Below are 14,699 nucleotides of genomic sequence, written 5' to 3' on the forward strand. Positions count from 1 at the left end.
GAAGTGAAGCTATGTACCTAAGTTACATTTCTTGTGGAACTTAATGGAGAAAGTAGTGTTTATATGTCACCTGACCAGTGGAGCTTACATAATATTTATAGCTGTATTATTTGGATAATTTTTCAAACTCCATAACTTATCTATATACATATATTTCAGCAAAGATTTTATACCTGCTAAGTGTATGACTCTGTTCTTAGTTCTGGGATAGATATGAAGATGAAAAAGACACAGTTTCTATACATTGAGTCTATTATTATATCTTAGTAAAGCCTTTTGTTATAAAACATTCAATTACTACATAGAAGGTATAAGTAAGCCAGTAGAGGGCCTGGTACACAATAAAGGCTTAATAAATCTTACTATGACTGAAAAAAGGTTATGTGGTAAGCCAAGGAATAAGTAGTATGTCGTGGTTAATCAAACATGCTAGAGAGTTTCCATGTACAGTTTACAAGGATTAAAAATTTTCAAAGAATTGGAAAGCTTTTTTTTTAACCTGAAGCCAGACTGAATCAACCTTAAATTTTCTCTTTTACTTACCCAGAATGCATGCCAGTATTTTAGTGTCATTACTATAGATATGATTCTGCTATGGTTTTTGTAGAGGGCCTCATTTATAGAGCTTCATAGCTGATGAATACTAGGTATTAGTAAAAATTTACTGTGATTAGATAAATACTTCCACTTGAATATGAATAATACCAATACACAGCCCAAGAAGAAAGAAATATTCTTTTGCCTTTTCCAAATCACTCAAAGAAATTAAAGACTGCTGGTTAGAGCTGCTCTACTTACTAGAGGCCCTTGGTGGCTGTCAGTTAAAAAAAAAAAATTTCAGTTTTCATATATAAAAAGAGTATTTAATAAATCAAAGAACGGGTACCCTAAAAATAGAAATAAGGGTAATTTCTTTTTTTTTTTTTGCTCCTTGTTTCCAAACATGCCAACCATGTGAGACCATGTGACTGACAGAAAATTCCATCATGTAACAGATCTACCTGTATGGAATCAGAAAACTTATTTCTGCTTTACCTGCTAAACCACCTTTCTCTTCTGAAAGTAAAACACAGATTCAGTGCCTGCTATATTAGAGTCTCACACTTTACAGACTAGTAGAGTATACATCTTATTATCTTTTTTTGGTATCAGTTTTAATAAAAACATTTGTTGTGCATATTAAAACAATGTCATGTCATAATTTCCCCCCAATAAAGGAATCCTCTCATTTCCAATTTCCAATTTCTACAATGTATTACCAAAGACTTGCTATCTGTTGGGTATGCATTTTATAAGGTATAATGCTGTATTTAAATCATTTAGTCTTATGTGAACCGCATGATTTTATCTTGTTATAATTATATCTATATATGCTACTATTAGGTTTGTTTCGTTCTTGAATTCCTATTTTTTCCTATTTTATGATGTCCAGAGTCCTGTGTTAGGACTTAATTTATCTTATCTAATCCTGATGTCCAGGATTAGATAATTAAGGACATTGATGACCATTAATTAGGAGGAGGGCACATTAATTTGTCACTGGATAGAATAAATTATTTGGAATGTGTTGCACCTATATTTCTATGTATAAAAAAAAGATGAAGGTTATAAGCCAAAAAGGTAAAGGATTTGATCAACCGTATTAAATATTAACTTTTTAAAAACCAACCATCTATTTGTGTTTTGTTTTCAAATACTGTTTCCAAACCACAGGTGATCAATTATAATTGTTCTCTTAGTTCAGAATGTTGGGAATAGAAGAGAGGAAATGGAAAAGAAACCTATGTGGTTTATAAAAGATCTCACATCAGCTCCAATGGTAAAGTATAGTCACTTTATTAGAATCCAAGTTTATTCAAAGGAGAGGTCCCACTTGACATTATTTAAGTCCTTTATTTCTACCTCCTCACACCCAAAATAAGACCCAGTGTGTGTGTGCATATATGTGTTGTGTTCTCTGTGTGTGTGTGAGAGAGAGAGAGAGAGAGAGAAAGAGAAAGAGAATAAACATGATTCACACTACAGTGCTACTTTTTTCTCTGGGTGCAATATGATTTTCACTAGGGAATCTACTTGCTTAGTTTGTATGATGATAGACAAGATACCTTAGACCTGCTTGTCAGAATACTCATTTGGGAGAAAGGTGTTGCACAGAGGAAAAAAAAAAAACCCATTTTTCATTAAAAATATAAGTTCAACTTAAAAGAAAATGATGAGGCATGCTTTCCTTGTGACACTAACTATAACTTTATGCCTCTAAAGTTTTTAAGCAAAATATCGCTTAAAATTGGTAAATAATAATGGTAAATTTCTTAGTATTCTATCAGAAAAACTGAAACAAAGTTTGAACAATTACAGCATTGGGTTCCATTTCAATGGTTTCTTTTGAGAACTAAAGCAAATTAGCTCAAGAATCAGTATTTCTACACTCTCTATCTTTTGGCTTTAAGTGGCTTTTGAAGGGAGTATCTCCAGATGAGAAACTTCTAACACTCCTGCAGAGATGACCTGCTTGAAGAACTGGCTGCCTGATTAACTATTAACTGCTCTCAATAGGATTAGATAATTAAGGACATTGATGACCATTAATTAGGAGGAGGGCACATTAATTTGTCACTGGATAGGGCCCTTACAATGATTTATAGGTTAGTGCTACTTGCAAATGTGAAGGGAAAGAGAAAAAGAGGGAGAACCATGAAGTTACCTTATCAAGTGGCCAGCTAAAGAGGGCAGAGGGTCAAAAAAGGGCCAAAGTGGTCACTTAAGGGTGAAGTCCCAAACACCAAAGCAGTGCCAAGCCACATTGACCATCATTTGGTGATGAAGTTAAAAATATGCTAATTTATTGGTGGCAATTCTCTCTTTTTATGGTTTCAAGCAGTTAAGACAAGTGGCCTGCTTAAGAGCTTTTCATTTGAAAAGAGATTAAACAAAATGGTTTGTCAAGGCTGCTTGGCTGTTTTATGTCTTTGTTAAAAAAAATTGCACCGACTATACTGATAACTATCACATCACCCAAAAGCCATCTCTCCCTGGGCATTTATTTCGTTAATAAATACATCAACTCTAATTGCTTAATAGTGCTATGTTCATTTGCTCTTTAGCAAGATTAAGTTGAAATAAATCTTTTGTACCACTACTTTCTGTCACAACTGCTTGCATAAAGGTCACAAAAAAAGTTTTAAGTTTTGTAGAAAATTTACTTAAAGACACTGGTGTAAATTACACTTTGTTTTGTTCAGCATGGAAAGCGGAAAGGTGATTTCACTAATAGTAAAGAAAACTGCTTTTAGAATATAGATAAGGATCCTCTTTTCTTAGCCATACACAATTGTGGGTAGCATTCACATTCCACACACAAATAAGCACAGCTCATTAACATTTAATTAAATATGCTTTTGAAAGCCTTGGAAATACGCATGTCATACTTACCATGTAAGTTTGGAGCTTACTTTGAATAGACGTTTAAAACAAAATCATTTTTTGCTATACTCTAATGATATGCCATTAAAAGAGAAAAAAATAAGATAGTCTAAAAACATTATTTTGTTACACCAAAAGAACTTAAGAATATTAGCAGGAAACACCTTCTAAGAATTTCATTAAAGTAAAAAAAACCCATATATATATATGTATATATATATATATACACACACACACACACACACACACATACATACACACATAGACTATTTAACCTCAAGTCCATGAACTAAAATACAAAAATTCTCTCTTACCTCAATGGTGAAGAGCTTCCTTTTTAATTTAAAAGCTAAGTCTTTGACATCGGATACATCATAAATCAAGTTATTAAGCCGAGGAATCTGCCGAATATGAATCAAACCTTGTGAAAAGGAAATTAAAAGAAAAAATTTTTTTAAAAACACTGTCTTAGTGCATAAATTAAGAGTCTTACAGCAGAATCCTGTAAATTTACACACAAGCATCCTCCCCTTTTAAAACTGGAGCTTACTACCAGGAGCAATGAAGCAAATGGTGTGATTATACTCAAGTAATCAAGCAGAATAAGATAAACAGAAATCCTTGTGCGAGGAAAACTAATTGCATTTTGGTACAGAAGTACAGATGTAAAGAGGGATCTTAATACTTGTCAAAACTACAGCCGGTTTGTGTGTGATTTTCTCTTGTATTTACAGTAAGCAAATATGGCTATCACCTTGCATGCTGCCCACGGCACCACTGAGTGATCTTTATTTTATTAAATGCACCAGTAAGCAGCCAGCAAAACAAGGCTTATGGGTTACTGATAACCAGTGAAGCACTAATGAAAAGTATTTCATTTTGTACCTTATTAATGACTTGAGCAAACCACTGAAGAAAACTACATTTCAGAGCACACTCTAGGATCAAACTTTAACCCCTATGCCATTCCAAGACCCTCATTTCTGTGGCATGTTAGACCTTTGTGTAGCTGTTATAAGCTTTGTAATAGTGCTAGGTAAACCGTGAGCTTTGGCCTCTTGTCAGTAGAAACACTTGCTAATTTTTTCTGACAAGGGCACTGGATGCCTTTTGTGCAGCTTAATGCAGTTTCTGACTAAACTCGGGGTCATTTGCCACAGATGAAGACATGGAAGATTCTTCAGTGCATCTCTCTGCCTGACTCAGCCCATATTTAAAATCATCATCCCAAAGACACTGATCTCTAAACATGGGGGAAGAAGGCAAATCCAAATCTGAACAAATGAGATGCATCTTATTTAAAGAACTGCTTTTGTGCGTGTGTTTGAATGCTTAGTAATGTATGTATTCATTTTAGCTTCAAAGGGTAAACCTCTAGGTGCTTAACTTTCAAAATGGCCTCTTCAAAAATAATTCACTGAAATACCTGATTTATTAAACTTAAAAAAATGCAAAATATGTTAAGAAGACAGCTTTTAGATACAGATTAAATATATCTTAGACAGAGCTACTTAGTAAAATACATTAGAAACGAGCACACCAGACTTTCACTTGCACATTCCTCATTTTACCTTGGTGTGTGTATATATATATATATACATGCTGGTTTAGCTCTTATATATATATATATATGCTGGTTTAGCTCTTAAGTCAGGAGGCCTTACACAATGAATGAATACAGTTTATCAGGTCCTTCTTATTAACAGAAATGCTACCTGTCGTCAAAACCCTTCATTAATCTGTTGGTAATAATTTATCGATTCAGAGATTTCAGCACAAAACATCATAGCCTTTCACCCTTGAAATGTTTTAATCAAAATAACTGTCAGAATATAAAATACAATTTACTAAATTTATTAGGTCATAATACTTACAAATGATATTCAGATATAATTTATTAAGGTAATATTTAACTTGAGTTGTTTTAAAAGAAAGCAGAAATAATAAAAATTGAAAAATAGTTTATCTAGTTTTGAGACAAATAAGTCCTAGGAATGTAATGTACAGCATGGTGACTATGCTTAACAATAATGTGTTGTATATTTGAAAGTAGCTAAGACAGGAGATCTTAAAAGTTCTCATCACTAGAGAAAAAACATTGTAAACTATGTGTGGTGATGTATGTTAACAAAACTTAACTGTGGTGATCATTTCATAATACATACATCTCTTACATCATTACTTTGTACACCTTAAACTAATAGAATGTTGTATGTCGATTATAGCTCAATAATAAATAAAAAAAAAGAAATAGTTTAATCTTAATAGTCTTCTTCCTATAATAGTGACAATAATGGATTAAATAATTATACATAGGGTTATTCTGGGCATATAGCATATACAGTTATGCAAGTTAATAATCATGAGGCAAATTATTTTATGTAGCTTTTGTTCATAGCTTATATTTTCTAGCCTTTAAAAAATACTTGATTGTTAGATTGTGCTGTTTTATTACTTTTTAAAAGATTGTATGTTGACTTCAAAGCAGTGGTGGTTATCATATAAAGTATCTTATAATTTTTTTTTTTTTGTAGACTCTAGAAATTGTCAAAGTCCTGCAATCACAATCTTATATAATCTTCTAGCAGGCTTCAAATAAGATATTCAGTCTTTAGAGGTTTCCATGGAAGTACAGTAGGTCCACAAAAATAAAAGCAATAACTGACATTTAGTCAGTATAAGTAAATAGGTAAAAATCTATCATTCCCCATATTCTGTATTTTATTTAGAGCTAAGATGTGCAAAACTATTAAACCTTTCCTATTTCAATGATTCTATGTAAGAACCTTTATTTTAAAAAATCTCCAAATTAACCAAATGACCAAAATATTACTAAAAACTTCAAAAAAAATTAAAATCTGATTAAGTGACCTGTGTTTATACTAGGGTGGCAATATTATAAAATTTGCTCAAAACTCAAACAACAAAATGAGCAAAGTCCAAATATAATCAAAGATGTTCACTTTCTGAAAATGTGATTGACTAGGGCTTTTAAAACATAGTAAGTATGAATTTTATTTTTCATATAGGTAGGCTTTGTAAAGCATAAACCACTATACAAAGCTGTTGTTATTAGAATTGATATATTTATTTCAAACATGGCTAATAAGTAAACTGATTTCATGACAACTTTAAGTCCCTGGGACAATAAAATTTTTATCTGACTGAGGCATGGCTTAGTACTTGGGTTTGACTTCTTTCGAGTAGTTAAAACAGTCCATAGTCTTAATGTAGTTTGGTGACAAGCTGCCATGAAAGAATGGTCAGGAATGGAAAACATTTAACAGATATATTATAAAATAAAACGCATGCTACTTGACAGTAGATTTTATGACTGGATACAATGCTTCCAGGTACTCTAGAGGCAACCCAGGATATTCTCTTCTCCTTATAAAGGTGCTGCTTACCATGATAATCCTTATATAATGGGTTGGTTTCTCTCTCAGAACCAATGAATGATTCCAGACCAACTACTGTATCTGACAAGTTTGTAACACGAGCAATAATTGCTTTATTCTGTAAAACAAGAAACAAAACACTCATTTTATATTTAATAATATAACATGTATTCAGTGCCATTATGCCATCTCAGTGACAAATTGTAGAGGAGATAAACTATCAACATAGAGAAATAATTCAAAGCTACCACAGGCTGAAAACTGGATGAAAATATGCACTTAACTGAAAATTCTAGCCCATGTAGGTGTGCTATTCTAACTGGAAGAGCTGAAGAAAATATTCTTATTTTTGGTAGAGAGCATAAATTGATTATTTTTCTTCCGTTTTAAGGGTCAAGGCTACCTTTATCCTCACACACTATTCTTTTTCAAATTACTTTACCCATTGGAAAATCTGATAGACATCAGGATTCAGAAGCAGTAGATAGTACAGTATAATGTGTAAGGCAAGGTCCCGCTATCAGCTGTCAACTGGGACCAGGTCCCAGCCCTGTAACAGCTGAGGTCCTCTGTATCATTTTAGAATCACGGAAGGGTCCAGCTAAGAGGCTGCAGCATGGCTAGCTCTGGAGTCTTCTGTTCTCTCCTTCCAGATGCTGCTATTTCGCTCTGGGATAACAATAAAGGCAAAGAAAAGAGAGTAGATGACTAGCACTAAACTAGTAGTCTACACTTTCCTTCCCAATACAACCTGACATGAACCAAAAACATTGCTAAATAATACAGTGTAAAAAAAGTCACATTTTAAGTAGCAAAAGTTGTAAAATACTCAGAATTTCATGGCTATAAAAAAATCATTAAAATATAATCATTAAATACCCTCTAGGTTCTCTTGAATTATTTTATTTAGTGGAGATTCAGTATTTCTTTTAGCCCCTGACAGGGTGATAGGTCAGCAAATGTTTCATATATTATAACATCCTAGAAAAATTTTTGCTCTCAAGTTCTAGATAAGTTGAAAAAATGGTTCTTTGTAAAATTTTATACTTTTGAAACTCCCATTTTATACACTCATAATATCTACCAGTTTAAAAATAATCTTTAGAAAAGGATGGGAAATGTAAAGCAGTTAAGAAAATTTTAGTTTGATCCTATGACCCCTGTTAGAGGAAAGTCCAAACACAATGAAACACATTCACTTCCTGTAAACACGACTGACTACTGAGCTTACTGGTATTCCTGTTTCTTAAGTCCTGTAGTAAGGATTGCATAAGAATGAAAAATAAAAGAAAACTGGTCAATGTTACCTGACTCAGTCTGAAATACATAGTAGCTCCTGTCACTAAACGTTATGCTGAAATGACTGGTTAACTCATACCTAGGGCAGTATTTGAAACTCCTCTGTAAGTAGAAATATGTGTTGTATAAAGAATGTTTCAGCCTTTGAATCAGTATGCTTAAAAGGAACCAGTAAAAATAATTATCCTTAATTGGCTTTAATACTCTTAATGATGTGGGTACCAAGTATAGAAAAACAAACAATTTGAAAATGCCTATTTTTTTCTAAGGCAGTTTTTCATTCAATGGTAAGAAAATAATACAGATTGATTCCTTACTTTCAGTTCTATGCCACAGGGGATGGTCCTACTCCAGGAATAACAGGGGCTTCAGAGGCCATAAACAAGTTCCTCTCAATATTTCTTTAGCCAAAGACTATTATATCAAACTCATCCAGGTTGGGTTTCAGCCAGTTATTCTTCACCCAAACAAAAATGTCTGCCAGACATTCCAACAGCTGGGAGACAGTTCACAATGAGTCAACTTGAAAATGATTCATTGTGCTGAGTACTGAACAATGTTGGGGTGGGGGTGGGGTGTGGCTGGGTTGGTTGTAGAGGGTGAGAACAAGTGGGAGATGAAGAATAACCATGTGGTTCTCCCATTAAGAAGAATCTTAGATAACAACCAGCAGGCTCTTATCATTTCACTTTTAGGATAAACTCAACTGGGAAGAGTACTCCTGTCATGGACCCTCAGATGAACAAGCACTTATAAAGGCTACTGACAATATTTCTTAATCAAAAGGTCAGATTTCCTTTTATCTATAAATACAAGACTAAGCCTTTGTATCTAAATATCTGAATCTAAAATGGTAAAAGTCAGTTTTTGTTAGAACTCAAGTATTCAGATATGCAGTGATATAAACTAGGGCTTTTTCAATTATTTTAATAATAGAAATTATAAGGTTTAAGTATGTCTTCCATTCTAGTAGCATATAAGCAAGGTCCTGCATATTTAAATGGACAACCTGACATTCAAAGAGGGTTTCTTTCTTTAACCTTAAAATTTACTAATAAACCACTTAACACCCTGTAATATTTGTCAACATTATAATTCTTTTTAAGGTAATTTATGGAAGATTTTAAAAAATCAACCATCCACTTTGTAGAGGAAAACTAATGAATTCCAAAATAAAAGATGTATACAGCCTGGATTTAGAAATCTCAGAAACTCATTCATATAGTTAATTTATTGTGTTTCTAAGTTCCATAGGTTTACACTAGAGTTATTAACTACAAACTAAATTTGATTTTAAAAGCTTTCATGAAGTCTTAGAGCAAGAAAAATAAGTTATATTTAAGAATGACCTTACTACTTTCTGCGCAGCAGTTTTGGAAAATAGGTTACATAACGTGGCAAACTTGATGGTGGAAGTTGTACAGATATCGAAAAAAAATGTCTATAGAATAAAAAGCACTGGAAATTATATAAGAATAACATCTAAGTTTCTGACTGAGATCATCTTTATCTTAATTATAAACTCACTCAGTATTCCAGTGATGTATAAAAACATAAAAGATATTTGGGCATGTAAATGTACATATTTTTAAAAAAGCTAAAATAGTGTTACAGATTACTTCTGTACCCCCAAGATTCATAGGGAGTATGGTATATTGACACAATCATATCTTAAAACTACTCGTGTCCAAAGGTCTTTCAAATCGTAATGGTCTTTCAGATAAAGGTAGGTAAATTTACTTAAAAGAATACTAAGTGGTCTTTCAGATAAAGGTAGGTAAATTTACTTAAAAGAATCTAAAATTGATAGCTTTAAAAATCCTCAAAGGCATAATAATCACAATTCACTTCAGGGAAAATACACTATGGACAATAAATTGTCAAAATATAATTCACAGTGTTCAGAAAGCTTTAGCATAATGATCTGAGCAGAGGCCTTGAAACTGGAACTTCCATATTCTCATCTTAACAGATTCTAAGTGTTTTTATGTTATTAGCCAAGATGTGAAACCTCTTTGGTCTGCAGTATACGTAGTTGGAAATGGAGAACCTCAAGGTATTTGTGCATCAGTTACTTGGACATAAAATTTGAGTAATTTTTGTGTTAATTTTGAAGTTGTTACATTATAGTTTCTAATAAGGAACATCTGAGTAAGGACATTCAGGATTCACCAGTAGGAGTAAATTAATGGTTATATTCATGCATGGCATAATGACATCACCCAAGTATGTACAATGATACTGTCACCCCTCCTCCTTGCCCATCTGGATGTGAAAATCTAGGATGGCTCAAAAATCCTCCCTATACTAGACAAATCTCCCTTCACTCCTGGGTGAAAGTTGTCAGCTCTGGACAGTAGCCAAGACATGACTAGGAGGGAAGCCAGAAAAGAAGAGAGCCAGTGTCCAGGAGTTTTAAGAGTTTGCTGGCAGTCTCAAATAGCATTGTATTAAGTTACATAAAAGGTTCTTAAAACTTTCTGTTGCAGTGCAATTTCTTAATTAATTATTTAGATTTAAATCATGTCAAATGCTGTTGCACATAAAAACGGCAAATCAGATTGTCCAGTCCATTTTTTTATTCCAATTTTAATTTCACAAAATGTTTCAGAGTTCTTGTTTTGATTGTTTCTTGTTTGGTTTCATAGGATGTTTCCTGTTTTCTTTTATATAATGGTAACCTCTTTATTAGGATATGCCAAATCCATTAAATAGATTTTAAATAAATGAAGATTAATTTAATGCTCCCTTGCAATTCAAAGCTCATTAAACCAAAACTATGAACTTTAAGAGATAAAATTCAACTACTGCCATATAAGCTCCCTCCATTTTCTAATAAAAATAGTTGAGATACCTATTTAGAGTAACCAAGTAACAATTAGAATACCTCAAACCCTGAATGTTTTCTTACTTTCTCTGACCCAATTATCTCAACAATATAAAAAGATACAGTTTGTACCAATACAAAGTATAGTGCCAGGAAAGATTTTTAACAAGAGAATTAAAAAGTAATTAACCAATCATTTAATTATTAAGAAGCTTGACAAGAAAAAATCAGTTGACATAAAGCATTTATGCAATGCCTCAAATAAGAATAAGTTCTTGAGTTACTCAAATAAGATAGCAAATACACAATACAAAGAGTAGAGCTCCCATTTGAGTATATGGCACACACATCAGATTTGGGATTACAATAGTGCAAAAGCACTATTAAGTTAATATTGAAAAGTTAAAGAAAGATACAAATTACTTTGTTTGAACCTACTACGTGACATGATGTGTGTCTGTATGTGTGGGGTGGGGGGTAGAATCCCAAGAAAAACAAGTATACTACGCAACATCTCACGTTATTTTTCTGAGAAATGATATGCATCAAAACACAAACATACTAGAACTTATGACATTTCGTCATGTAATAAAAAAATTTGAATAAAAGGATAAATCTAGAGATGTTTAATGAGGTATTTGTTTTTCTATGCTTATTAAGTTCTACATTCTATAGGATTGAGACTATGAAATAATAAAATTGTTTATACTGTAACTTTTTACAAACCTTCCCCCACCTTCCCCAGAGTTGTCATTTACTAGTAGATTAAATTTTTATTTTATAAAAATATTTTATAGTGGGAAAAATAATTCTGTTCATAATTATTTTGAGTTTAAGAATATAATTTTATCAAATAAAGTTATACTAATAAATATTTGTAATTATAATACCTTAATGAAGGTATTAGATTAAATCTTTCCAGATTTAATATTGACTTTTATTAAAATTCACACAGTTAATTTTAAAATACAGAGGAACTTGTGTAAATTTTAAAAATTGTAGCTATAACCACACTCTCTTGGTAGCATCTTATACTGGTATTTATGTAGGGAAATCATAAAACAAACATATTTTGATTCCTCTTTCTAATGCTTTAAAACATATCCACAAAGGAGCTAATGGCAAATATACTTAACCTCAAGGGCAAAATAAATTGCTAAATTGTCAAATTTTACTAGGATTAAGCAATGGAGCCACATCTTTTTGTGATTTCTATCTGATCGAATACTTGGTATTCTAAGTTTTGACATGAATTTTTTTTTAAGAACACATGATGCTATTTTCAGAAATATTATCTACATTTACACTGGCCTCAAATAGTACATGCTTTGCAAAACATTTATTTACATCAGTTTTTTTTTCCCATTTCTTTTTCAATAGGTTATTCTATTAAACATTTTAAAAAATCTTACATATTCTGAAGACTCTTATACATGGGGTAAGCAAAATATTGTAATGAATAGGCTGAAGAGAATAATGGTATAATATTCAAAATTAATTTAACGTATTTTTTCATAAGTGATAGTTTCATATTATTCATATGAACATTTGTATTTTTTAAAAATGTTTAATGGGTAACTTCTTAAATCAGAAATTTGTTGCTTACTACTTTATACTTGAAACCTTTAAAATGTAATTCACAGATGTCCAAAAGCTCATAGCTTGCCTGGAAAAACAATTGCTAAAATCCAAATATCAAACAGAGCATCCAGCTGATGTTTGTGATGCAGTGGTAGGTTAAAGATACTAAAGTTTAAAATCAGCTTAGAATAATCCCATATTGAGTATAAAATGATAGCCTGTCATCAGGAACAGGCTGACAGAGCCAGGTCCAGATGGGAGACTGGCTGGGAAAAGAGCTGAGGCAGGTGGGAAAATGATGGGAACCTGACGGCAGACAGGACTACTCCCTCTGCTGGCAAGGTTCTCATCTGCTTGAATTTTTAACTAATGACTGGCTTTTCTTTAATTATTTAAGATAACACCAATAAATTATGTAAGGTGTTCCTTCTTTAGTTGGCTGTTCTGCATTTGCACATTTTCAAATTCATGGCATCCTATTTTTCACCAGATTAATTTCTCAGAGATATAAGGATCCAATGTTTCACCAGGAGGTCCAATTATTTATCTTGTAATTTAATTGCATCCTAAGCATAAGCAAATGTAGCATTGCTTTTATGATATAAGGCCTTTAAAAATTAAGAATGCCTTTGATTTTATATTTGTTGATATATGTACCTCCTTGAAGAAAAATATTTCTTGGGCTACAGACTTCACAATCTCTTTCTCAGGCTCTGCATAATGCCCCGTAATGAAATAATATAGAAATGAACCATATAAATCAACTATACAGGGAACAAGGAAACAGCATGTCACAGCAAAACAGCATAGATGTACAGCGCCAAACCTATCTGATAATCTAATGATCTGAGTTTATAGATATTATGTACTAATATGTAAGAAATTAAGAATTAATGTTTACATAAAAAATTTGATAAATTTTACAGAAAAATTATTCAATATTTGATTTTCAATGTAAGTTAATAGCTGCAGCAAAAACATTTAGTAAAAATCTGTTCTAAGATTTTGGCCTACAACCAGAAGCTCCCAGAACAGGAGGGATCAGCTTTTTCACCCACTGTTCTCATCTGAATCCTGGCTTAAAAGCTATTCCAGCTCCCAGCTTTCCAGAAGGCTCCATCCCAGGAATCCCTGCCTGCCATTTGGTTTGCTGATTTTAATCTCTCAGGACTTTCTTACAGTGGCTCTACTATGCTGAACTGGCACTTGCTTCTAGAAGTGAGTTATTATTAAACCTGTAGGTCAATTGTGGCACTAACAACTCTTTGGAAGCTTTCAGTCACAGTGTACAATTTGCTAGTCTAATTAAATATTAATTCTGTGTGTTACATTTTGTGGCTAAGAGCTTTTATTTTCCATCATCAGCCTGGAAGAGAAAGAGGTTACAAGGCTAATTTAATCTCTCCCCTGGTCCTCCCCAACATTCAAGATTAACTACATAGGGTGCGAAAACATTATTAAAGAAGCAGAAACTCTTTATATAATAATAATACTGTAATTAATAGCAAAGGGCTAAAACATAATGTTAAGATATAATATATGACCTCATACTTAAAGATCTTTAAATTATAATTAGTTACAAGCACATTTCATTTCAATATTAAGAAATAAGTATCTTTTTTTTGAAGACCGTAATCTTTCTTTAAGAGAAAGTATGCATCCAGGTATATAAATAGGAATAACTCAAAACTTACATTTTCTCACAGGTATTTTTCAGACAGCTTGTAACACCAGAGATTAAAAGCTTAATAATTTTATTTGTAAAAAAAAAAGGCAAAATTAAATAAAGTTGTATCTATTTTCTATACATAAAAAGTGATGAAGTCAAAGATAGTTTATAATAAAAATAATTAATGTTAAAGATCCTTTCCTCTTTTTTCTTCTACCATGTTCAAGTGGACTGAACACAGAGGTCCCTCTCTGCTTCTGTTCCCAGAACAGTTGTGTCCATGCCTGGACACTGGGCATTATAAAGACTGCAGTCCAACAGCCAAAGATTCCATATGCCCAAACAGATGACTCAATCTCCATACTGTGATGAGACGTTTCACTATTTCTATCATTGATATATTTGAAAATTTTGGCTCTAAATAGTACTTTAACAACCACCACCACTACAAGGAAGTACAGTATGAATCACCATATGAAGTGTAACATCACAAAGTTACTTT

General features: G+C 32.4%; 1 protein-coding gene across 3 annotated transcripts in view; it reads right to left on the minus strand.

Moving 5' to 3' along the window:
• Window positions 1-14,699, minus strand: part of ELP4 (elongator acetyltransferase complex subunit 4) — a 247,613-nt gene that overhangs the window by 120,332 nt on the left and 112,582 nt on the right. For all 3 annotated transcript variants that reach the window (XM_054512002.2, XM_045893961.3, XM_054512003.2), the window contains exons 8-9: window positions 6,831-6,939; window positions 3,738-3,844 (exon numbers count right to left, since the gene is read on the minus strand). In XM_054512002.2, the coding sequence (XP_054367977.1) occupies window positions 3,738-3,844; window positions 6,831-6,939 (216 nt within the window). The remainder of the gene's footprint in view (window positions 1-3,737; window positions 3,845-6,830; window positions 6,940-14,699) is intronic.

Source organism: Mirounga angustirostris, unplaced genomic scaffold (assembly GCF_029215605.1).
Source record: "Mirounga angustirostris isolate CCGP_5_RB_7025 unplaced genomic scaffold, mMirAng1.0.hap1 SCAF_13, whole genome shotgun sequence".
Classification (NCBI taxonomy): domain Eukaryota; kingdom Metazoa; phylum Chordata; class Mammalia; order Carnivora; family Phocidae; genus Mirounga; species Mirounga angustirostris.